This window comes from Microtus pennsylvanicus, chromosome 4 (genome assembly GCF_037038515.1).
Source record: "Microtus pennsylvanicus isolate mMicPen1 chromosome 4, mMicPen1.hap1, whole genome shotgun sequence".
Taxonomy (NCBI): Eukaryota; Metazoa; Chordata; class Mammalia; order Rodentia; family Cricetidae; genus Microtus; species Microtus pennsylvanicus.
In genome coordinates, this window is record NC_134582.1 from 131,282,741 (window position 1) to 131,310,155 (window position 27,415).

At 41.9% G+C, this 27,415-nt stretch overlaps 1 protein-coding gene across 3 annotated transcripts in view; it reads right to left on the reverse strand.

The window, feature by feature from the left end:
- Rsu1 (Ras suppressor protein 1) overlaps nucleotides 1–27,415 on the reverse strand; it is a 176,638-nt gene that overhangs the window by 56,556 nt on the left and 92,667 nt on the right. For all 3 annotated transcript variants that reach the window (XM_075970520.1, XM_075970521.1, XM_075970519.1), the window contains exon 8: nucleotides 24,043–24,175. In XM_075970520.1, coding sequence (XP_075826635.1) covers nucleotides 24,043–24,175 — 133 coding nt within the window. The remainder of the gene's footprint in view (nucleotides 1–24,042; nucleotides 24,176–27,415) is intronic.

Genomic DNA, 27,415 nt, shown 5'->3' on the forward strand with positions numbered 1-27,415 from the left:
GAAATTCTAGAAACTCCAGTGCAGTTATTCCTTGTGAGTCCTCCTACCTGCAGCAATAGCTCCCAGCCCAGCTCGCTACCCATCCGGAGCTGCATGCTTGGCCTGATGGTGGAGCAAGCTGCAGGTCTTGATTATGTGGAGAGCCAGCTCAGGAAGGTCAATAGTGACCAGAAGACCAAGCCAAAGGAGCAAGTTCATGTTAAATATTGGTTCAGCACGTTGTCACATCTTAGTTCCTGAACCAGTCACCAAATCTAGGAGTTCAATGGTTGCTTCTTGTGAGTAAGACAATGCTTTGGTACAGTCTGGGGACTAAGCTGTGTTCCAGGACACCTAGTTAGTGTCCTCTCCCAGCTGGCTGATTCCCATGGGGAGTTGCATTCCATCTATGCAAAGAGAAGGCATCCAACTGCATTATCTGAGGCATCTCTAGTGCTGCGCCACTATTACATTCTGGACTATCAGTCTTACTTGTTCCTTATCAGTTCAGAAGGACAATATTGGAGAAAAATATCATTTTCTCATAGATCCTTCCCTAACCTCAAGCTCACTCTTTCTGTGACATTCTGTGATACACTATTATTGTCACTTAGAGCATTTTTTAACTCTTAAAAATAAGTTTATTTATTTTACATACTTGCCATAGTTTCTCCTACCTTATACCTCCCAATCCCTGCCCCCCCAACCCTGCTCTGTCCTTACCTCCAAACCAATCCTCTTCTGTGTCTGTTTAAGAAAGGACAAGTCTCCCATGAGTATCAACAAAACATAGCGGTAGGGCTAACCCCCCCTCTCATCTTGTATTAAGATTAGGCAAGGGGATCCAGCATGAGGAGTAGGGTCCCAAACGCCAGTAAAAGAGTCAGAGACAGCTCCTGTTCCCACCGTTAGGTGTCCCATGAGAAGACAACTGTATGCTGAGTGCCTAGGTCAATGCCATGCAGGCTCTCTGGTTGTTGTTTCAGTCTCTGTGAGCCCCTATGAGACCAGATTAGTTATTCTGTGAGGTTTCTGGTGTTGTCCTTGAACCCTCTGGCTCCTACAATCCTTCCTCCTTCTCTTCTGGAGGATTGCCTGAGCTCCACCTAATATGTTTGACTGTGGTCTGCATCTGTTTTCATCAGCAACCATGTATTAAAGGATTACCACATGGTCAATGCAGTTCTCAGGGACCTACATGCATTATCTTATATACATTTGATTGACAACATTACAAGGCAGGCATTGTTAACTGATGTTCAGAAAGTTCCGACAGCAGACTGGAGAGATGGGTCAATAGATAAAAGTGCTTTCTAAAGAACCTGAGTTTGAATCCCCAAGCACCCATAGAAAACAGTAGGTTGGCCACATGCACACCTGACACCCCAGCATCGTGGATGTGTGAATCGGAGGTCACTGGGGCTCCCGTACAGTCTAGCTCCAGGCTCAGTTCAGAGACATCGTCTCAAAAGAATGAGACAGAAAGCGACAGCAGGGCACTGAGCATTGTCCTCTGGCCTTTGTTGCATTTGTACAGGGGAGTGCACACACACACACAAATTTAACAAATAATGGCATGGGTTTAGAATATGAATCGAAAGCCATCTGTCTTCAGAACTCGCCATCCCTTAATTTTAGGTAAGAAAGAGTATTTGGCATCTAATTACGAATCATATAACAATAACTTTAAAAAATATTTTTATCCAAAGCTTATTCTTTAAAGAATAAAAAACAGGTCTTTTCCACAGAAATTTACTATTTTTTAAAAACCTTAAATAAAAGATCCTATTAAACAAAATGGAAATGATAAAATTTGGGCTAAGAAGATGCTGATATTGAACTATTCCACAGATCACTGCGAAATTTAGATAAATTTCTGGTCTTGTGCCATGACAAAATGGACAAAATAATATAGTGAGACACAGAACAAGATCTCGACAGTTCATCTAGGCAGCTATGCAGTTATGAATAATTTTAATAAATATGCAAAGCTGGTATTCTGCCACATAAAATACGTAGTCAATTGGGAACTTGATATATATTTGTAGACTATAACGTGTCCTTGGAATTAAATAATTAATTGTCACTTCCATGAATACCACTATCTTTTGAGTCTAGGCAATCTGCCTTTTGTCTAGTACTTTTTAAAGATTAATTTTGATCTTTCGGCATTTTGCCTGTGAGTGTTACCGATTAATTTTATAAGTCAAGTTTTATTCTACAGCGAGAATCTACTGCCTACTAGAAGCTAATTGCAGACTCCTTGCCAAATGCATTTCTACACCCAAGATTCTGATGTAAAACTATTTTCAAGGATAAGCTGAAATAAGAAATCTTATCTACGTCTACGTCTTTCAAAATAATACAGAAAGACTCAGAAGAACACATATACATATAAATGCACACGACAGCTCAAAGACACAAGTGCTCATGTCCTTGCTGTGACTAAGGATATGACTACATGGATAAACAACCTACTGAAGGGAACATACGTAAGCTCTTCCTGTGGTCCATGCTTGGGATGCATCATTATCACTAAGTCACAAGACTACGGGTCTGTCTTGAGCTCAAGGAAGAAATTGACGTTTGTCAAAGATAAACCATCCTTGGGCTGTCTGTCTAGTTTGGAATCCAAACTTGTCTTGGGCAGGTTTTACTAAGATTTGCTTTTCTCACTATTTTCATCATAGATAATGAAAAATAAGGAAGAAAAGAGTGGGCGCACCTGGGCTTAGATTCTGTGTCACGTTCTCAAGCTTTCTTAGATGTAATTCCCTTAACTGGAGCTATACATCGATTTGGGGACTCAAACTCGGGTTCTGAAACTTGCTCACTCTTATGGTGACTGCATCCTTACCAATGCTATGAACCACTGAGTACTTCCTACATGCTTTCTCTACTTAATCTTCAAAACACTGCACTCAGAGCTAGAACACAATGACAATAAAAACAAAATCTCCTATAATCTCGTCCACTTTCCACACGATCACTAAGCCTCCTGCAATACAAGGACATTAGTGACATGACTCTAACACAAGTGTCAACGGACTCCAGTGCCAGGAGAGGTATTAGCAATCCGATGACAGGCCACTCCCTGCTGGGCCAGGCCTGAATTCCCAGTGTGCAAGAGTGTTTGCTCTACAAGTGTGAGGACCTGAACTCAAATCACTATCACCAACAGAAAAAGCCGGGTATGGCATATGCGTGCCTACACCAGCACCCTGAGGCAGAAATGGGAAATTGTTCCTAAAATAAATACATATGTGAAAGAAATATAAATGGAATTATCAAACAGCAAGGGAGACAATGCTCTAACTAGACAACTTTCACCACCAAGTGAAACTTCCAGTGACAGGAATGGGTTACATCTGGTTGAAATTGGCCAAAGGGGACCCATGGAAAACCCCAAACATCACTGGCTATTGCCATGGTTATTAGATGTGTTCCAAAAGTTTTTGGTAAGGCCCTATTGCTGACAACACCTACATACCTTGTTGAACACAGATGTCAAGGTGGTGCCTAACTAGAGCCTTCAGCCCTCCTGGCCAGTGTTCCTGCTATTAGAAGATATTCTGCATGCTACTGGAGGAGAAAGGGAAACACTAACCCAGCTACAAATCCTTCAGTCAACAATAGAGACCTGCTTGTGAGATCTACTCGTGAAACAGTGGCACAGATGTTGGGGGAGGAGCCACCCACTCTCCGATTGGATTTAAGGTCTGCTCCATGAGATGCCATGCCTGACACTGCTAAGGGGGCCATGAACCTTAGACTGGAAAGGCCATAGGACTAAGGGAAAATCAAGTACTCTTGTTCTGTTACAGGAATATAACAATATGATTCACGACATTCTGCTATACCCATAGGTCAGTGCCTCATTCAGCCACCATCAAAGAAACTTCACCTTGCAGCAGATGGGAGCAAACACAGACTCTTTAACACAGTTCCTCATGTTGTGGTGACCCCCAACCATGAAGTTATTTAATTGCTACTTCATAGCTATAATTTTGCTACTGTTGGGGACTGTGATATATAAGATGGACGACTCTATGAAAACAGTGTCTAACACTGCAGGACTGATGCACACATGAACTCAACAGAGACTATGGCAGCATACACAGAGCCTGCACAGGTTCAGACCAGATAGGATCGCGGCACTGAGAGGGAGAAGCGAACATGGGCTCCCACACCTAACCGAGAAGATATTATCAAGAAGATATCTGCAGCTGACATACATTTGCAAAGGAAAAAATAATTTTTTTCCAACAGATTATCACTGGAATTACTAACCAAACTTAAGGGCAGGCCCCATGCCTAGCAGTAGATGGCCATCACAAAACAAACTCAATACAATTTTTGTAGACATTTTTGGTCTCATATTGTTTTGGGGTGCTCTTTTTTTATTGGTCTTACTGGTCTTTGCCTGTGTATTATGGTTTTCGATCTTGATCTTGTGTTTTTATGGATGTTATATATGAGTTTCTTGGGTTGTTGTTGTTTTTATATTTGTTCTCTTTTGGTTGTCTGCTTGTCTGTTAGTTTGCTTTCTAAAGAGAGAGAGAGAAAGCATGGAGTTAGCTGGGTGGGGAAGTAAGAAGGATCTGGGAGGTGCTGAAGGAGAGGAAAGCAAGATCAGAACATATTTTATAAAAAATTGTTCAATAATAAAACAAAAAATTGAAACTACTGTGCAGTCAGAGAGTAGGCTGGTGATGCCTGCAAATACAGGGGATAAAGGTGCGGGGGTGTAAGGGGATGCATGTTAGCCCTGTGAGGTGAGAAACCCTGGGGTTGGTGAGCACATGCCTATCTGTTTCAGTCAGCTGCTCTTGGAAAATGATGTCAAACTGTATACTGTAAAGATGTGACTTACTGTAGGACAAGTGTCCTCCAATGAAGATGTTCAGTTAAAAATAAAAAAGTAACTCCTCCAGTAGACAAAAGGTAAGATTGCACTTTGAACCCAGATCTCCTGCCTGCAGTTCCTAAAGGTCCACTTTGTACATAAATTCTGTCTTCCTCCTGAGGCCGTCAAAATTTCCAGGGTAGAACCTGTGTTAGAGCCCTCCTCCTCAGGGTCATGCCCAAGCAGCATCAAGACATTCCACACTTGGTGCATACATCTTTCATGGCTATTCAGGAGGCTTCTGGCTATAAATGATATTCTTCCAGCTGGGCATGTGGTGCTGAATTATCATCTCAAGATCTGGGGGTGGAGGCAGGAGGATCATGAGTTCAAGGCAAACTTTAATTATACAACAGTGTTCTGTCTTTAAACAAAAATGCCTTCTCCAGATCCCCAAGGAAAAGATACACCTCCACCTCCAAGAGCTGCAAAGGCTCACTGGCCAGAAACAGGCCGAAGAAGGCAGTGGGTCCAACACGTTCAGTGCAGTGGCTGCGTCTCATTCATAAGCCTGGCAACCACATTTGTCTATTAAACCACATGCACCTCAAAAAAAGGACTTCTCCCTCAATTCTAGCTATAGCTCCTCTCTGCAGTCCTCCCTCCCTGCCTCCCTGATATGCATAACTAAAAGGAATTCACACTATTCGCTTTAGAACTATAAAATGCCACCCTCTCCACTGAAACCCTTAATTAACAATGAAAATTTAATTAGGAGAAGTTTTGTAGTAACATAGACACTAATCCAATCTGTAAGAAAATTCAGTACTAAATCTGAAGCCGGCCAATGATGGGATTCTGCTGTTTGGAAAGAAGCCGAGTGTTTTAAAGCAGTCAGCATTCCGCAAATTTTGTGTCCCTGGATTCAACAGGTCAGGCTGCATCACAGGTGACAGCGGTTTGGGATAAATACCACCACTCTCTATTGGAGGATATGGCTCCTTCTCAACATGAAGCAGGAGGCTCCAATTCCTCAAGACCGAACAATGGCTGAAGGAATTCCTGATGCCTTTCCACATCTACATTCTCAGATTTATAGTGGGATCTGGGTACTTCTTCTGCCTTGTGATGTCTGAGCTGTCTCTTCTAGACTGGTGAGGGGTCTTGGACCTTGCTCTCCAGCTGGAGGCACTATTTTAGGTAGTTGTGCATGTTTTGAAGGTAGGGTTCTGACAGAGGAATATTGGGAGGGATGAATAACTCAAAAAACTTTGTGAAAAAGTAACATGAAGACAGACCCACACTGTAGAATCTTCCACATACATACATACATACATATGCGTGCGTGCGTGCGCATACACACACACACACACACACACACACACACACACACACACAGAGAGAGAGTTAAAGTGAAGTTAGCCTATAATGGGAGGACAGTGCCCATAGTAGATATCATATGGCAGCAAATTAAAGGCCCAGTGCCAGCCAGTGCCAGAAATTGGCTACCTCTTTTGAATTGTTACTTACAGTGAGTCTCATAGACCCCCCAAACATTACATGTTATGGACAATGCTGTTGGTTGACCTTCAGAACCTGGCAGTAACACCTTACCAATGAAGAAACCACATTCTCGAACAGAGAACATGGAGATACCAAGCTGGTACAACCACAGAAGCCTCATCCCAGTGGCTTGCTTTTATAGTGCTGGAAGGTGCTATGCATACTATAGAGGAGAAAGTAATCATCACTTCTGTGAATTCTGTGAGCTATAAAAATACCTGGCCTGGAAAGATAAGCCCACTGGTGCAATAGAGGCATAGACATCAGGGAAGTAACCAGTCACTTTCTGATTGGACTTCAATTCAATTTAATCCTGCTCCACAAGATGAAAACCGTGCCTGGCACCATCTTCAGGCCAAGAACCTGGGGTAGACAGGTCACAGGCCCCACATAGAAACCCATACCTATTATTCTGCCAAATGAGCATAATATTAAACTGACTCTTAATGGCTTATCATTAAATCCATTGATTAATGAATGCGTCTTTTAACTCTTATTGGAGAAGCTAATATTTGCATTAGATGTTAATAACACAAAGACTCATAACTGGCCAAGATGCAGAGAATAACCCTAAATAGCATATCTTTATCATATTTCCCCATCCTAAGGCTTGGGAATCGTTGTAGAAAATGAAACAGAAAGACTATAAGAACCAGTGATGGTGGATGAATATAACGAAACAGTGTCTTCCTGACAGAACATGGCAGCTACGCATATGAACACACAGTGGTTGTGACAACATGCACATCCCCGTGCAAATTCAAGGCAGAATTCAAGGTGAACCTCAGCATGGAGAGATGAGGTGGACATCATGGCCCACCACCAAAAATCTATTAGAAATTGCTAGCTACTGAGAGATGGGTTAGTCAGTTTTAAGAGCCCTGTCCTTGGTAAGTTGACCATGCTCTAGTGGAAGGCCACTATTCATGTAAATACATAAGTTGATGTATTCAGATGGGTCTGGACCAATAAATTCCGATAATGCAGAAAAGACACACGAATGCATGTACACATGCAAACACACACACACACACACACACACACCTAGACAAAGAGGCAATGGTGGAAGATGACAACTTTTCTACTCAGGCATCTAGTGGACCTCACGCCACGCTGCCCTAGTCATGAGGCTCAGTCGAGAAGTGTGCTTTTGGGCCTTAGTTTTTGCATTCAAGTGCTATTTCCCACCTCAAGGAAGGGGACTCTCGGAGAATAATCACTTCTTCATAAGGGTAAGAAAATTAAAACCAAGGTCTACAGCTAATAAGAAAACAAAGACACAAAGGACAAAGAAGAAATTGTGTGAAAGTTCTTTATGTGTATTTATTTCCTGTAAACCAATCTAATACAAGATGATCTGTAAAAGGCCAGAAGTCCATTTTAAAATTCAAACAGAAATCAAGCATGCTAGAGAACAGTCCTACTCTGAGCTGATGCTGGCTCAGTCAGTGAAGTGCTCACATAAACATCCAGGCATGGAGGAAACACTTGTAATCACAGGGCTGGGAAGGTAGAGGCAGGGGGATCCCTTGAGCTTGCTGGTCAGCTGGTTTAGCAGAATCATTGAGCCCCATGGTCCTCTCCAAGTCCTAATGAGTGGTAACATCTTAAAAAACAAAGCAGACAGTACCCAGGGAGGATAGTACCTGAGGGGGTATTCTGAGCTCCATAACCAGGAACACACACACATACCCACATGCACCCAACCCCTCACTGCCATACATACAGAGTAATTTACTAACTAAATGAACAAATAGAAAGGGCACATATTAATGATGTAAGTCAACTACAAAATACAACCATGAAGCCTACAGTGAATGTGCACACACCCATTGAGCCAGGGAGTACAGCTGCCCAGAAAATTGGTCTGTACCTTTTGCATCAAAACAACCTATCTAAAAGGCATGCTAAGTCAGAATCAAGGTGACTTATGGAAGGGCAGACTTTGGGGACTAAAGATGGAGGAAGGGAGATCCTGTTGGCGATCGCTAGTACATTTATCTTCAAGTAAAGCAGAACATATATGTCTCTGTAGGACAGTGAACTGGCTCAAAAGCAGACAAGCCAAGTGCTCATGAACATCTCATTAATCTCTACACATTGACATTCAATGAAGGTGTGTAACAGACTTCTAGTCGCTGTGACCAAATAGCTGAGAAAACAACATTAAAGGAGAAAATACTTGTTCTGCATTAGTTTCAGGTTCCTGTCCATCATTCTCTTGTTTCATTGTTAGAGGTTTGTGCAGAGACCTTGGGCAGAAATCTACGGTAAAGGAGGCTGCTCACCTCATGAAGTCAGGAAGCAGAGAAGAGATGGAACTGGGGAACCTGGGGCCAGCCAGATAAAGCCGCAGTGACATTCTCTGAGTGACTGGCTTTCTCCTTCGAGGACCCAGCTAAGGTGTTCTATCACCTCCCAGTGATGCCACCAAATTAAAAATCCATCACAGATGAAATCACTGATTAGGTCAGAGTCTTCAGGATCTAGTTGTGGCCACACCAACAGCTGGCTCTTAGTATGAGAGCTTTACTGAGGGGGCAACCTCATCTAAAACTGTAACAGAGTGACGTCACTCCTTCATTCATTCGTAGACATTACCCTAAAGCAGGATGAAGAAAGAGGTTCATTTGGGAAATGAGCTTTAGGGGGATCCAGGCTTTTGCGTTCTGGTACTAGTTCCTACTTCAAGGAAAGAAGGACACTTGGAAAGGAGTTTTTAAAACAAGACAGGCTGAGTTTGACGCTTGGTTCTGTTACAAGCCTCGTCTACCTGCTGTTCAGTTTCTCCTGTGACTGTTTTGCCCCTGCAAGCAGAGGTGGATGCCGACATCTCTGAGCCACGCCTTCATGGGAGATGAGGCCTGTGAATGCAGACCCCATGGAGTCTACAGCACAGGTGGAGGTCAAGGAAAGTGGCTTCTATGCTGTGAGTGCAACCGGAACGGATCCTGTCACACACTAATCCGTTTAGGTATCAGCAAAGGAAAAACTTGCAGAGGTCGGTGCCTCCTGCTCTGAACTTCCTTAGTGAAAGTAGCTCACGGTCCTACTGTTCTTCGACTCTCTCTATCTGAACTGCAGTGAAACCGAAGTCACCCTGGAAAACCTGTTCACCTGATGGGTGGGCTTCAAGGAGCCATTTTCACTATTTGCCATCATATCTTTTCCAATCATATTTCTCTATAAAATTGATTTTCCTCTGTGGCTACCAGTTTTCTTGTTGCCCCCATCTTGTTAACTAAACTTAGAAAAAAGAAATAAAGCAGAAAGCTGAAAAAACAGTTTCAAGACTTTTAAGTATTATCAAACAAAACTTTTACTGACAAAATTTACATTCCTCTGGAGCTATCTAGCTTTTGGTACCAAAATAAATTTGCTAGTTGCAAGACACATTCTATTAAAAGATCACCACTCAGGCGCTTTTTATCAAGCACACATAATAAGAACAGATTTAAAGTGCTCATCATCACACATAAACACACATTGCATCTTAGCTTCCAGCCCCCAAAACTGAAGGAGGGAAGGAAAACAGTCCTCCTTGAGCAGAAGAACAGGTATGGCACCTCCACGCCACGTTCCTTCTCCCACCCCTGTGCTCTTTAAATGACGGGAAACGTTCCCTCTCAACTTAAACCTAAAAGGTGAAGAGAATATGCCCACTCCATATTACCTCAACTAGTTTTGTGGATTTTATTCCCTCTAGGGAAAATCACCTTTCCTAGTTTATTGTGTGTCCCTCAGAAATACTCCTCAGGCTCACAAACACATTCATATACTTCCCAGTCCTAGGAAGTCATCCATTGGTGGACAAACAAAAGCCTGGCAAGTAGCAAACCTTCGGATTCACCCAGGCCTCCCTCTGAAGTGAGGCATCACTTTGCCATTGACAAGTTAAGAAAGGTACTTAGACGTGAAGAGAGCTATAAAAACAAGAAGCACCTGGAAAGACCTAATCTCCTTCAACCACATACTGAGAATGCGTTTTATTTAATGTTCAAAGTATTATTTAGCATTTCCCTGAAAAAAACAAAAAGTGCTACACACTTTGGTCCACTTCAGACCTCAGAACAGAATTATTCTGAAGACATCAGGTGACCTGCCAAAGACTCCTCTGCATGAGATGGTTCGTTTATGTAATAAACGAGAGCACACCACATATAAAGCTACATAATCAGGAAATCAGGGCTTTCACTTTCAGAGATTCCAGGCTCATAAAGCAAAAGCATGTGTGGGCATTCGTGAGTGTGTGTACATACATATTACTCCCAAAATATGTGTAGTATTCACAGTAATGAATAGTACATACATGTAAGAAGCCTGGTGCCTGGTAAACCCTTACATATGACAGCAATTATTACAACCATCATGAAGACTGCTACCAAGAAAAGGAAAGGTCCTGAAGAAATAGTAGAAGGACCCTACAGCAGAAGGGTGGCAAGCGATCTGGGGAAGCACAATTGAAGCTGAAAATGGAAGAATACCTGAATATTCCACAGGCAAGGATGGAAATAAAGAACACTCAGCAGAGACTCAGCTAACATGAAGGTCTGTGGTGGAAATTAGGTGTCTGTCATGGGATAGCTCATAGCCCTGCCATTCTAGGTCCAGCCTCAGTGGCTCTGCATAAATGCTTTGTCATGCCAGGGCCCTTTTGTCCTGAGGATCATGAGGTACTGATACATTCAAGAAAGAACTAGAGATAATAGAGAAACCCCCTTCCATGCAGCTCAACCCCCGCCACAGAGCCAAATCTTTAATTAAACCTTCTAAAGAATATCAAAATCTAGTAAACCAAAGTCAGTTTCCATTCTTCAGAAGAAACATGTGAAATATATCTACATGGAAGGCAATTTGAATCCCACCCCTTCCTTTGTGTGGCTTTGCCACCATGCCCAAAGGCCTGACCCCAGTAATTCTGTTATGGAAATTCAGAAGAAAGTGCAGGTCCTATGTCTGCAAAACACTGGAAATGATGCTTTCTACCTCCTGTTTATTTAACATCCTGGGTTTCATAGTAAGCTAAGCACGATATTCTTCTGGAGAAAAACAGAAACGTTGCACCCGCCAAGATAAAGATTGCCCTGCTGACTGCGTGTGTGAAATTATGAGTAAGTTCTCTGCTATTGGCTGTAAATATCACACACAACTGACAAAAAGCACAACCTTAAATGATCCTGTACATGCCTCTTTCTCTACCCTATTAAGATGCTCGTTGTTTCTTTGATTTATCTGATAATAAATTTTTGATGACTGGTAAGTCTCATAAAATTGCTCTGATGCTGACTGCATTGATTAATAAGTCTGACGAATCGAAAGTGTCAGGAATTCATGTGTAAGAATAAGTTACTGCCAAGCATATATTAGATATTCCATAAAGTGTAGAATAAAAGGTTGATTTGGTAATTTTATCTTGTATTCATTTTCCTGTAACAATTTATATTTGGGGTCATCATTGTCTTCCTTTGCTAAAAAAAAAGAAATCAATAAAGGAAAACCGATTGGGTGTTAAAATCAAGAATTAAACTATGTTTAAAAAATAACGAATTAGTATAACAATAAACCATGTTCTCTAGAATAATAAAGAACTCAGAAATAGTTGCTGGAATGACCCTAAAAGAAGATGTATTCAGAAACTACCTCATTAAAGATGCAGAAATTTGGTGAGATCATTCATCAAAGCAGAACTGAGATAGAAGCCACGCTGGTATGTGTGTGCATGCGTGTGTGTGTGTGTGTGTGTGTGTGTGTGCAAGTGTACATGTGTGGAGGAGCTGTGTGTGTACTTATGCATATGAGCATGTGGAGGCCAGCGGTCAACCATGGTTACTGTTTCTCAGGTCTTGTCTGCCTTGTTTTTGAGGAATAGGTTCTCGCTGCCCTGGGACTTTCCAGGTGTGCTAGGCTGGCTATCTAGCATGCTCCATGTATCTCTCTATTACAAAGCAAGGCAAGGCACCTCACCCAAATTTTTGTTTTGTTTCCTTTTGTTAGAGAGGCCTTGCTGTTCTAGAACTTGCTTTGTAGACCAGGCTAACCTCAAACACACAGAGATCCAGCTGCCTCTGCCTCCCAAGTGCTGGAATTAAAGGAATGTGCCACCATGTTCTTTTTAACGTGGGTTCTGGGGCTTGAACGCAGGTCGTCAAGCACTTTAGAGACTGAACTATTTCTCCAGCCCTTCCTTGAAACTTCCTTTAAGACCAACATAGGCTATAATTATTCTCTTTAGAATTCATGTGTTGTTTCTTGACTTAAATAGTAAGCCTATTATTAAATAAATAAATAGATAGATAAATAAATAAGAAAGAAAGAATCACTACCCAGAGCCTTTCCGCCTTTCTCTGTCTTCAGAGTTTCACAGTAGAGTCACTACGTCTTTATGGTCTCATGTTGCATAGTATGAAAACAAGTCCTTTATCTTTGATGGCTGTTCTGGGAAAGTAAAACTATCTAGCATCAAGAGGAAAGAACTCTATAGTGCTTGCCATCTTGGCCATTCACTCAGGGATCTCATGAGTCAAAGTGGGAACAATGATTTTAAAAAGTATGCCAGCTCCAGTTATGAGTGCTGGACTCCAGGCTGAGACAGACTGCGCCTACGCACTTACAGGAGAAACCCCAACAGGTGTCACATAGGGCTGAAAACGTCCCCTGAAACAGTACATGTCTACTGGGAGCATTCAAGTGACACAAACGCCTGCTAAACTGCATCTCTCTTTGTGACACTGGTATGGTCACTTGGTCTTATTTAGAAACCCCCAGGATTGTTGGGGGATGCCTGTGGGTGTATCTGTTACAGCACTTCTACAGCAGACTACGGGTGAGGGCACACCCTACACGTAGGCGGTGCCAATCTCCCAGGCTGGGGACCCGGACGCAGTGTAAAGGAACAATGGAGACAGCCAGCCCAAGAAGCACGGGAACCGTTTCTGCTCCTTGGCTATCATCTGTGCACTGCTCTGTTCTCCCACTGTCCCTCTAGCTAGAGAGACTGGCATCCCGGAAACCAAATCTTAGGCAAAACAAATGTTTCCTCCTATGTTGTCTATCAGATGCTTGGTCACTGGGACAAGAAAAGAAACTAACAAGTTCCTTATATGGGAAATGAAATGGTGTCCAGTGGGCAACAATCTATGAAATGTTCCCTCTTGAACCCTCTAGCTAAAGACTGGCATTCTCTTATCTTTCTGTCATTCGCAAGGTACCTTCAAATTCAGACCAGCTTGGGTTTTGACAAGATTTAGCCTTAAAACCATTCACCTGCATCAAAACCTTGTGGGGGCCAGCCTGTGGCAAACATGGTGAAAACCGTGTTTTGGGGGATCATGCTACTCCGGATGCGAAGCAGGGACACAGTACCCAGATGGCAATCTTGAGGGGGCATGGACGGGGAAGTGCTTTGCAGGGACATGTTACTCCAGATGCCAATCTTGAGGGGGAACAGGTGGGAACACAATGCAAGACCTCAGAGGAGACGGTAGGATGATTCTATGGCACTTGGGTAACAATATTATGGAGTAGGGGTGATGTTCTCTTCCATCAGCCCTACTATTTGATGAAGATCTAGTAAATCCTACCCTAAATTCAGAATGTGACCATGTTTGAACACAGTATTGTTATAGAAGAAATCAAGTAAACTAAGACCATTAGGATGGGTCTAAACCCAGAGGGACTGGCGTTCTTGTTTGTTAAAAAAAAATGTAAATTTGGTCACAGAACAGAAGGGAATAGAAAGAAAAATAGGTGAAGAGGGGCAGGGAAAGAGAGCCATCCATCTACCAGGGCAAGAAGAAGGACCCACCCACACAGCAGGAAAAGAGGAACCCACATACCTGGGCAACTGACAGGCTTGAACAGGCACTGCCTCATGGTCCTCAGAAGGAACCAACCCCTCTGACAGCTGGCCTGGGATTATTGGCTTGCATTATGGTATGGTAAGTCAAATGCCAGTGTCAATGCCAGTAAACCAATTCCAATAGTTAAGGTAAAATTATCAGAGCAGAAACCCCCATAAAAAGACAAAATAATATTTTTTAAAAGCCAGAGTAGTCATTTATTTAGGCTATCATGAAAAACTCATATTTGGCATCTGATTCAACCACTAACCAACCACTATCTAACTGGGCAGAGACTGAAGTATAGGCTTACATATTTAATATTTTAAAGATAATAGAATTATTACATTACTAATATGGGCTTCACATATTACTATTATGAAGCTAGCTAAAAATAACTATACTAGTGAGCAACTATTTTCTTTACCATAAACATTTTTCATACCATAAATCTTAAAATCACACATGAAACAATATACAAACTCAACATAATAAAACATAAAAAATTATCTCCCTGATGCTTGATGAGTAAGCAAGCGTCTGACAAACGCCTGTGAATATAACTTATGTTTAAGTTTTTATCTGATAAAGTTGGTTGAAACACTTTTCATAACATAATTCATTCTGATCCTATATGCCTGACAACAAGGAAAAACACTTAACTGCCAAAAATAATAGTAATAAATAAATAACATCTTCAACAATGCCCAACTAGAATAAGAGCTTGGGGTTCAGTAAAAAGCTAGTATGCAATAAAATAAGATACAACTGTGTAGAGAATAGAAACCAAAGGCAGTTTAGTTTGATCATATAAAAGTGCCACTTTTTAATTTATCTCTCAAATAAAAAAAGTAAATTCAAGCAATAATTCACTGTAGTTGGATAGAAAGCATCAAGCTCTGAATGCTCCAATTGGGGAATCTGAGAAAGATTATCAAGACGGAGGGCTATCTTTGTCACTGAAGATGTCAATATCGTACAGGTCAAAGTGATTATATCAAGTGACTACTATCTAATCATGGAACTCAAAACAGTTCCTCTTGAATAGGAAATCACCTGACATATTTCCTTTGGGGAATGTGGATAGAGTAGTTGGTGTTTATTTTCTTCCTGTCAAGTGTGAGAAATTATACATATTATACTAGTCTTAAAATGACATCATAATGTGGCGTGCCACGCATCACAGGCTATATACAAGCTCAGTGAAAGTCTGAATATCAAAAATCAAGAGAGGGAGTGAAGGGGGAGAGAAGACAGGAAGGAAAAGGATACTGAAGCAAAAGGAGAGGAAGAAGGAGAAAGAGAAGGAGGAAGAAGCAGGGAGAGAAGGAAGGAGGAGGATGGAGAGGAAAGAGAAAGAGGAACAGGAGGGAGAAAAGGAAGAAGAGAGGGGAAGAAGAAAGGAAAGAAAGGAGAGGAAGAGGAGGAGGAACAGGGTGGGAAAAGAGGAATGGAATGGGAGACAAGAAAAAGGAGGGAGAAGAAGGAGAACGGGGAAAAGAAAGAGGTGAAAGAGGAAGAGGCTGCTCCATACCTTAAAATGATCAATTGATGGATTCTGTGGGCAAAGTTCAGAATAAACATCTCCTCCACAGACAGAGCAGGTGTGCCCCCACTTTGATCCTCTAGAGGTTAATCAGGAATTTCTAATGACAACTGCAGGAGTCACTGAGAAAAGTACAAAGCACAGGGCTTCACCTCCTGTCAACCTTGGTACCACCAGGTCCCTGCAGAATCTCAGGAAATCTGCATCCTCAAGGCATGACCACACTAGAGGGAGGACCCGAGGAAAACCACGACAGTCATTGTGGACATCAGAAGGGACCATTTCCAAAGTCTGGATTTCTACCCAAGCATGTCGAGAGGGAACCATTCCAAAATAGGATATTATCAAGTGTCATTTTGTAAAGACGCCACCTGGAACACCAGCAAGATTCTAAAGGCTGGATTTCAAGCCTTCGCAGGTTGAACTTCACAGGTGTGGCGGGTGAAGACTATCAAGTGTAACTCGCAGAGTATCGGGGCATGGGAAATGTCAAATGGAAAGTACCTTTCTTTATAAAAATTGAATCATTTAACACAAGAGAAGAGAAAACAAATCTTCATAAACACGTTTAAAAGAATAAAGGAAAAAACTGTTTATAGAATAAATTATGAATATGTCCAATTAAAAATATTAGTTATGTGTGAAATTTAATAATTCTAAGACACAAAACAGAAAGGAAAAAATCCTTCAATGCAAAACTTAAGTGATTTTCCAAAAAAAATGGAAGACAGAAAAATATTCCACATTTTTCCTCCAACAGTCTATGTATCTCCTGTTACCCTCAAAGGAAGCATGACTTTATTAGGACAATTACAACTATGACCAGACAGAGAAAGAGTTGGGCAACTAAATCAAATGTTGACAGTCACTATTACATAAACATTTTTAAATTCTGTGCTCACAGTCCATTTGCTATATGGGGAAAAATGAAAGCTATGGGATTTTATGATTTAATGCCATCACCTTAACAAAACCAGCCTAGCCAAGCTCTAAGAGAGTTACATTTATTTAGAGAGAAATAGGGAGAAATAGAATCGTCACTCAAGCAAATAGCTTCAAACAATTTTTAAGAAAGATCTCTCCTCTCTCTCTCTCTCTCTCTCTCTCTCTCTCTCTCTCTCTCTCTCTCTCTCTCTCTCTCTCTCTCTCTCTCCCCAGTGGATGGGTGTTTGATTTTGTGAGTTCATGTGCTCGTATGTCCAGGAGCCTGCATAGACCAAAAGAGACCATATGATCCCATGGACCTTGAGTTACAGGCTATTGGTTGACACTCTATAAATTCTGGGAACTGAACCCAGGTACCCCGAGAGAGGGCTCTCAATTGCTGAGTCATCACTCCAGCTCTGCAAGTAATCTTGGAAATGTCCTTGGAAGTTTTACAACACGGAGGCTATTAAAACTCAAGAAAGATGGTAATGGTGATGATTTCATGCTTTTATGCTTGCAAATGATTGACTCTTTGTTCTTGGAACCAACCCTCACAATTACCAATGTCATCATGATCCTTAATTCTCTGAGGTCTTATTATATTTCTTCTGTTTTCCTCTCTGGCAGAGATAAACTATTCTACTTTATTCATTTATGAGAGACACACAGTGGTACAATGTACCAAGATGCGGACACTAAGTGGGAATCTAAAAACTGGTGGCTATCTTGGAAGCTGGCTACTGAACGTTCAGAGAGGATCTGCAGCTGAGGTTTGCCTGTATAGCTGTTACCTCTCCATTACTGTGACACAATGTCTGAGAAAATCAACTTCAAGGAAGAAAAGATTTATTTTGGTTCACAGTTTCAAGGGGGTAAGTCCACACACCCTGCTTGGCCCCATCACTGTGGGTCCATAGCACAGCAGAACATCACAGTGGGCACAGCATGGCAGACCAGAGCTGCTCACCCATGGGAAGTGGACATGAGCCTTCTTATAACATACCCAAATCCATACTGAACACTGAGTCCTGAGTCACCGAAGAGGATTGAATTTGTACCTGTATGTTTTTGACTACAAGTCAACTCCAAACACACCTAAGGACTGTATCACTTGTTAGTGAAGGGGTGTGGTTGGTGCTTGCAGAAGGCACACCCTTTGAAAGAAGAGGTGGAGGTGCAGTCTCAGGCTCAGTGCAGTTTAAGGGAATGGGTCTCCTGCAGAAGATCAGCAAGGTTTGAAAATGTCTCAAAGGTCAACATGTATGGAACAGCCTCGGGCAAAGTCAGTTGTGACTTGTCTAAGGTTGGCCTCCCCACTCCACCTAAGTGTCCTGGTGGTTTTGTTGCTGTGCCTGTACAAAGTAAAGAGATGTGACACAACCCTACCCAAAATTTAATACTTTCAATGGCTTTCTCTTTTTCCTTTAATACTTTGTAGCAACCCTTGACATTTTGTTTGTTTGGTTTTGGTTTTTGAGACATGGTTTCATTGTGTAATCCTGGTTGTCCTGAATCTGGCTCTACAGACCAGGCTGACCCTGAAACCATAGAGATCTACCTGTCTCTGCCCCCGGAATGCTGGGATGAAGGTGTGCGCCACCACTGGCTGGCTGTACTGATCCTTGTTAAAGACATGTGCAGACAAAATGGACCAGAGGTGCCAAAAGCTTGAACTTCATCGTATATTATGGGGGAAATAGAATGATACATTTATTAAATTTAAACAGGAAGCCAGGTATACATATATAGCAAGTATAAAGGAAATTATAAATGACTGGGAGTAGAATATAGTCAACTTTTAAGATTAAAAGCAATCTCTATATCAAAGCTTTAAGGAAAGCTTTGGTCCTTCCTGTTTATTTCTACTGTACAGAAGTATTGTTTGCATGTGGCTTAATTTATTTCCAGATACAATAATTACACCAAAAAGGTCTACAGTGTACTGTATACTGTTTACCAGTATGTAAAATTCACAGAGAGAATCAAAAGGTCCTGATGGTTCCACCCTCTCCTTAGACTTTCTGAAGATATTCATAAAACCATCTGCTAGCTTTGTGTATCCATCTACAATTCCCTAGAAAAAACTAAAAGGCTTTCAGAGTTTTCATTAGATATGATTCCCTGCTTCACATGGCTGTCTTAGAGTGAGAGAGCCCACAGACTGGGTTCCAGATGCACTGGCAAAGGTACAGACTGGGTTCCAGATGCATAGGTAAGGGCCCACAGACTGGGTACCAGATACACTGGTAAGGGAGCACAAACTGGGTCCCAGATGCACTGGTGACTTAAAGAACTTCTAGGCTGCTGACTCAGCAGCTATTAGACGATGTGTTAGTTGATTAATAAAGCCCATTTATGTCCATTATACCCTGGGACAGGTTTGCCCACAGTGCAGAAGGAAAGGTAAGTTTGTTTTAATTCTACATGCAGATAAAATAACTAGTCCTCATAAATCAAGCAAGTCGGCTGGTTTTGCCGGATTCCCCAGCGAAGAGAAATAAATGCTTGGTGGTTTTTCATAATTGCCCACCTGCCCTTGAGCACTGTTCCCACTAACTCACGTGAAAGGAGAATCCCCCGAGGGGGCGTATTTCCCCGGGGAGAAAAGCAAGCCACAGGGTAGAAGAACGAGGGAGAAGCATCTTTTGTGTCAAGTCAGGCTGGGAATGAGAATGTGGGCTTGCCACACTGCAAATTGCACCCTTCATGGGGACGCCCGTGTTCCAAAGGCCTCTTTCAACTAACACGTCTTCAGCCCAGCATTTGTCAAATGTCTCCTTTTGTTAACTTGTTGACAAGAGTGAACTTGTCAGCTTTTAAAATGGCTACGGTCGCTGTGTGCACGCCTAAATGGAAATGTGGGAAGTGCGAGCTACTCCCTTTCACAGTAGATCTTGTCAAGCGCTCAGACTTCAGCCGGGCTGCTCCTTCAGCAGGAAAAAAAAAAATCTAACTCTGGAAAGGTAACAAGCAGTGATGGGTCCATCAAATTTCTACAGACATCAAAGAAGTCAAATAGAAATAAGTAGGTGAATAGGTACCATCCCCAAAAGAGTTCAAAGGTGATGTGTGCTTTAGCAACGGAATGAAAATGCTACTGTGTTTGAATGTGTTCCCTAACTCCAGACTCAGCCACTTAGTTGACATTAACAGGGGCACAAGACATAACAGGTAACACAATCACAACAGCCAGTATCTTCCCCTTGAAGCAAGAAGACAGGGGGACACAGAGCAGTCTCCACCTGAGAAATGGCTACGACCAATGAACACCTAGAGTGTATGTATCCTTCAGAGCATCTCTGAAGAGCCATATGGCGGGGCTGGTGAGATGGCACATAGGATGAATCACTGGGTAGAGGGGCCTGTACACATGCCTGATAACTGGAATTAAACTCCTGGGGACTACAATAGGAAAGGACCCATTCCTTACAATTGTCCTCTGACCGCTACATGTATGTCATAAACACACACACACAATGAAAAACAAATCAACATCCTAGCTGCCAACACCTATTGCTCTTCTTACTGCTTCACTAAGCTCCTCTTTGAATCAAGTGAAATCATCTCCAAAAACCTAGGGTTTCATTTCTGCCCAATCACCAATTCTCCGTCCATTTTGAGTATCCACGTTTTTCCCTGTAGCCCATCAGAGCCTGTAAACCAGATGAGCCAGCCTTGTGCTTGTCACATCCCTACATCCAGGACATCTCGGGGATGTGCTTAAAGGTGCCAAAGGCACTGGAGAAAATTTTTCAATCACCAGCATGAAAATAAAACTTTCTGGAATGTTCCCTAATTCTTTCCTGCTTCTACCTAGGTAAAGGATGAATTGGATAGGGGGAAAGTGGGGGAGGAATTTATCCTCAAATTTCAAAATTTCAAATGCCGAAATCAAACTGTGTTTTCATAGGTGTACATGTATCTTTAATATGTAGCCATATAGTAATATAAGTACATTTTATTATGCACGTTATATTATGTGTATGCACATTAAGTGTTTTTAAATAGAGGAGATATGATGTATCAGCTAAAGTAAAAGATATAAAGAAACAAAGAAGTAATTATTAGAAATTATAAGGATGGCTGGGGAGCAATGATAGTTGACAAAGTGCTTTCTGGTTAGCATGAGGCTGAGGTAGATTCCCAGGACTCATACAGAAGAACCACTTAGGCTGTAATCTCAGTGCTGGGGAAGCAGAGAGAGTGATGCCCTGGGACTCGGTGGCCAGGCGGCATGTCCATCTTGACAAGTTGCAGGCCAGTGACAGACCATGTCTCAGTGGACAGCATTCCTAAAGAATGATACCCAGAATTGGCCTCTTGCCTGCATACACATGTGCACATATTCACATACGTGCGTGCATACACATGACCATATACCCCTACCCACCCACACACAAAAGAAACTAGAAAACTTCAGGTTCTTTGAGAACCTAAGACTTAGGCACTGGACATGGAAGTTGCCTTTACAAAAGTAACGAGAGCCATGAATAAAGAGCCAATGGTCTCCTGTCAAACTTGAAAAGGTGGTTTTAGATTTTTAAATTTTTAGAATTAGAGTACTATTGTTTCTGATAGAAGGACACTATGCAATGCTGCTTTGGCGGTAATGGAATGGAGGTGGGCGCTAATTACCACGAGGGTGCGTCTGTCTGTCCATGTCCTTGCAGAGCCCCCAGGCTGCAAACATCCTGCATGTTAACATGTGAGGGCGAGTGATGGAGAACAGTGCTGGACACGCAAGCGCTTTATGACTATGACCTGAGTCTGCGTCTTAACTGCATAATGATCCATATTTTAGCCCAGCCTATCTTATAAATGATGCTAGTTATGATGAGAGAATATGGTTTAAAAAGCGGAGAGAAAGAAAGCCATCAACATTCACTTCTGTCCCAAGGAGGCGGGAAGAGGTCACAGTGCACCCTGCCCTTCAGTGCTGAACAGAGTAGTGGATGGTTCCCTAAAAAGAAGACATGGTCTTTGCACGCTTCCTTACACTTCTCAGCGTTGATTTAACTCTACCGAAGGCGATCCACTTTGCCACAGTTAATCTAACACACAAGATAGGTTTATAATACACAGACTGCTTCGTTACACCAACCCTCAAGGCGAGGATGCTAATAACGGAGGAGGTGGGAATATAAACAACAGGGCTGAGGAGAATGTTCAACAGGCAAGGTGCCTGCCAGGCAAGCACGTCAGATCCTCAGAACTCAGACCGGACACAGACACCACAGCACTCACCAGTGCTCTCATGGTGACATGTGGGATAGAAAAGGAGAATTGCTAAGCTTGCAGGTAGGTTTGTCTGGCATACACAGCACTGAGATCCCATCTTAAACAAGGTGGAAAGCAAGGGCTGACATCCAAAGTCATCCTTGACACCCATGTGCACACTGTAGTACCTGTGCACTACCCCCGAACACACAGGTAAACACACATACATATACAGGTGTGTACATACACACACATGTATATGTTACTGATTAAAATCATCACATATTTGTCTTCAAATAACTAATGAACTAAGTAAACAAGATACCCCTTCTTCATCCAGAATCCCAACTAGGACTGAATCAATTGAATCCATTGATAAGATGTATAATGATGATTAATTGCCTAATAATGACTCTGAGGTACCATAAACCCCAGGAACTCACAAATTAATCTTTATAAATGAAATTCAACTTAGTAGTGCTTTCATACACAATGAATTCTAATCTCCCATAAATTATAAATTAATTTAGACTAAATCAAAAGTTGTTAATTGGAATAAAAAGCAATGCTTCCTCTACTTCTGAATTAATAGAGGCTGGGCTGGGCACTTTTCTGCATATTACCACATAAAAAAAAGTTCCATAGCCTTGCATTTGATAACAAAAAATTATCAGCTGTGAGCCAGGAAAAAAAAAAACATGATGCCAATAATTACCAAGAAGCACAAAATAATCTGTTAAATTGCAATTATATTTTCACACATTTTCATTAACTAAACAACTTCTAAGGCTGAGCTATATTTGCATTTTTGAAAATCTGGAATCTATAATGACCGTACATACCTGTTCAGTCCATATACAATAATGAACTGTACATGTACATTATTCTGGGGGCTTGCCTCATTAATGTCTCAGCATTATCTAAAAGGTATGCTGTAGTTGCTTTACCTACAAGGAGGTGCTGCCATATTGTCAGCTTCTATGTAAATTCTGCCTTCCTGTGCCATTCGGCCACTGAGCTACGTTCCCAAAGCTTCAGAGGATTTCCTTTTCTCCTCAGCATAGTCTTCTCTACAGCACCCCTGCTGGAAGACTGCGGAATGACAGCTGGCCATTTACACAGACTGCCTCTGTCCTGTCACCTGATCCAGACCCACTGGCCCAGTACAGCCTTGATGTTTTCAGTTGAGAGGTGGGGGTAAGGCTTTTTCTATTCTCATAAAGAAACCAAGAGACTCTTGAGGGAGCACATCCTTTATTGATATTCTTGCTTTGCTCTAGCAGTCAGGATGCTAAATTGGAGCTGAAAATAGAAGCAGATTAAAATACAACTGGATTTTTCTCAAGTCTCCCTGAAGATGGTTAAAACCACACTATCCTTCTTTCTGCATTAGGAATCAGGTAAGCGTAGAGATAAATGAACATCTTAGGGTGTAGGAGCTAGGGGGAGATCGAAAAATGACAGAAGGCAGCACTAGTAGGCGGGAGGTGGGAAGATACCCATGAACCCTGAAACACGAGGAAGAGAGAAGTGGGAATCATCAGTTATTGTGGGAAGGGCTTCCCATGGTCCCCCTTAACCGTAAGAGGGGACTTGAGATATGGTGTAGTCATGACCTAAAGCTCGCTGGATCTTCTTTCTCTTCCCTCCCTCCTCATCTTCTGTCTGTCCTGTTTCCCTGGAGCTCGTTATCCCACTAGAGTCAAACCTTCTGCACAATGGAATGGCTGGCCTGGTATTCTCTACAGATTTTATAAATAAAGGCTAAACAAGGTTTCTCACAACATGTAACTCTCCTACACAGAACAATAAAGGGCACTCTGATCTTAACATGTCTGGTTAAGTTCCTGGAGTACAATGCATATTTAACCAATTTAATACCTTAAAAATTCTCTAAACAGAACTGGCAAAAATGCCCTTGAACATGTCAAGTAAAAATACTGTACATTTATCAAAGACAATTTACCACCTGGAGTTTTCAGTAAAACAGTTAGCAATGCTATGTGCTCACTACCAACACACAGAGAAAAAAAAAATGCCAAGATGTTTTTTAAAATCACATTTAAATATTTAAAATATTAATTTAAAAATAAGTTTGAAATTTAAGAAAAACATAATTTACTTACTACTTGTAGGTCTCAGAACGGATATATTCAAAAACATGGGAAACACCAAGCTGGAACTGATCAGCAATTGGGGTGACCCAGGGGTTGTTCTCTGCTTTGAAGACCTGCTTCTGACCAGTTAGATCCAAGTTGCCTGAAAAGATGGAGAGAAGGAAAGGGAAGCTGAAGGTTCTGTCATCCAACAGGGTAAGCATGAAGAAATCCTTAAGTACACTAAGTCATTTTTACTTTATTTTTTAAAGCTCTTAGCCCAAATCTTACTGGTACACATAAGCAGTGTTGATGATGATACCCTGATTCGAGAAACTAATACCAAATGGAGGGAGGGAGGGAGGGAGGGAGGGAGGGAGGCAGGGAGGAAGGGAGAGAGGAAGGGAGAAAGGGAGGGAGGGAGGGAGGGAGGGAGGGAGGGAGGAAGGAAGAAGGGAGGGAGGCAGGGAGGAAGGGAGAGAGGAAGGGAGAAAGGGAGGGAGGGAGGGAGGGAGGGAGGGAGAGAGGAAGGGAGAAAGGGAGGGAGGGAGGGAGGAAGGAAGGAAGGAAGGAAGGAAGAAAGGAAGGAAGGAAAGCACAGAGGGAGAAGAGGGGAGGGGAAGAGAGGGGAAGAGAAGAAACAGAAAGGTTCACAAGCACCAACTTAAGAAGATGCTTTGTCCAGTACAGCGTGCCTTATTTTGCTATGTTTTTCTATAGAGACTAAAAGTCTTATTCAAGACTGAAAGAGGGACTGGAAAGATGGCTCAGCAGTTAGGACAGTACACTGCTCTTGCACAGGGCCCAGGTTTGGTTCCCCACACCCACATAAAATGGCTCACAATCTCCTTCCAGGGCAATCCAGAACTTCTGCCTTCATAGCCATGGACAGATTCACCCATGGACATACTCACCCATTCATATAACTAAAATCAAAGTTATTCTCTAAAACAAAAGATTGAAAGAAGAGATAACATTGAAACCTCCTGGTGATGCTTGTGTGTATTGGCCTTTCATTTGTATTTTATAAATAAAGCTTGCCTGAGGATCAGAAAAGTAAAACAGTCACACCGGCCAGCCTTATAGACCAGGCAGTGGTGGCACACATCTTTAATCCCAGTAGACACACTAGCTTCCCATAGAAAGCAGGTGGTAGTATACACGCCCTTAATCCCAGCACTAGAGAGGATTATAAAACGGGAGGAGACAGTTCTTACTCAGTGTCTCATTCTGAGATTCCTAAACGTAGGATCGCCATTTTGGACTGAGGTAGAGGCTGTTTTGTTTCTCTGACCTTCAGGTTGAATCCCAATTTCTGTCTCTGGGTTTTTATTCATGGTGCTACACTAGTGTTAGTGGATCTAAGGCAAATCAGATCGCCAGAATGTTCTTCATCAAGCACAAAACCAAGTGAGGTGATAGGAGGGCATTCCATTGCTGTTACCCTGTATCTACCCCTCAAGAATGATGAGCACATGGAAAACCAGTCCTAAGTGAGTCTCATTAACATGGTGATGATGCAGGCTAACACTTGTATCGCTTTAATCAGTTTACAAATTACCTTAGGAAATTACTCCCTCGTTTAGTTTTCTAGCAATCTCCGAGCTCAGTTACTAACATCACTTTATAGGTGAAGAAATGGACATTTGGGGTGAATGAACTAATGTGCCCCAGATCAGAAAATGTCAGCACGGGAATCTGAATCTGGTTCCAAACCTTGTTTTCTTGCCATGGCCAAAACAATCTATCTGCGTGTCCATCTAGATCAATAATGTGTGTTAATGAAGCATTGAAGCCAGGAAGTTTCCTCCCACCGTGGATCACCTACTCATGATCAATCGAATCTTCCTGCCCCAACTTTTGGACTCCTCAAAAATAGAAAAGGAACCATGAAGGTACTTCCTTCTACCTGTCAGTCAACAGAAGACAAGATCAAAGACAGAGTACTTCTACAGCAGGAATGGATATGGCTTCACCTGGAGAGTCCCCACAGCCTTTTCCTGAGAGGTCCAATTTCAGTCTTCTGTCCTGCAGCCAAGGGCTGTTTGAACAGAGACTCTCAGCAATTACCCTTCTCAAGACATGCCAAGTGACATGGCTGTCCTGTTCGGACGTGTTACTGGCATTTTCCCAGAACTGATGGTAAGGACAATAAAAATATATTCTTGAGATGCAAGCAGACCAACACAAATAATTTTCCCATTCCTCTGAGCTCTGGGAATGAAGGACTAAACAATAAAAAATTATTTTCTTTTGTGATATGTAGTGTATGCGTGTGTGTGTGCGCGTGGTGTGTGTCTGTGTGCGCATGTGAGCATAAGCACATGCGTGTAGTCTAGGAACAAATGTTGGGTGTCTTCCTCACCTGCCACCCTGCTTTTCTCAGAGTTATCTCTCAATAAACCTGGAGGTTTCTGAAATCGACTGGCCAGCAAGCCCCATGATCCTCCTGTCTTGCCCAGTGTCAGGATTATAAGAATGCACCATTGTGCCCATGCCTAGCTTTTCACACAGCGTTGGGAATTTGAGTTGAGATTCTCATGCCTACAGGGCAGATACTTTACTGACTATGCCATCTCTCCAGCTCCAAAAATTTTTGCTACAAAGTGGTTAAACTTGTTTCTTCTTAAAACAACTTTGATGCTTTCCCTTTTGTTATAAAAACTGAAAAAAACAGAGAAAGAAAAATATTAATGAAAAAAGAGGCCATGATATTAAAGGATGAGGGGTGTGTCGGAGGATTTGGAAGTAGGAAAGGGAAGGGAGAAACATTATAATTGTGTTATAATCTCAAAAATAAAAAAATAAATTTCTACAAGCCTACAATAACTTTTAGAGAAGACATATTACTAAATATTAGAGAAGTAATTAATCACATCTTTCCAAAGAAACTGATTTTGTTGATATAAAGTACAAAAACAAGCAGATACATTGCTCTCCAAGATTATCAATACTGTCAATTTCCTCATCTTAATGATTAGACATTGGTCAGCTATTATATCACTCGGAAAATTAATGAGCTTGATTCTCCAAATCATTTCGTGTACTTTGGGAGAGGGAGTGCTGTTGTGGTTCCTAAGAGGGAGACTAATCTCTCATTTGCATTTTTCTGTAGCTCTGATTTCTTCTTATGATCTAGGTTTTCAATTCCTAAGTCATCTCTTTCATACCACTCTGTCACTAATGCTTGACCTTCAGAGTCCCCTTATCCTAAAGAGGATGATGATAGAAATATCAAAAGGTAAGTCCATATTTCTTATATGTTGTATCTTTCATAAACAATATACACTCTATACCCTGTCCTTAGGATGCACGACCACCTGAGCAAGGTCCCTTGTACTAGGTATTAGTCACTACAGGAACAATTCAATAAAAAGCTGAAGTGAACAAACCCCTCTAACAC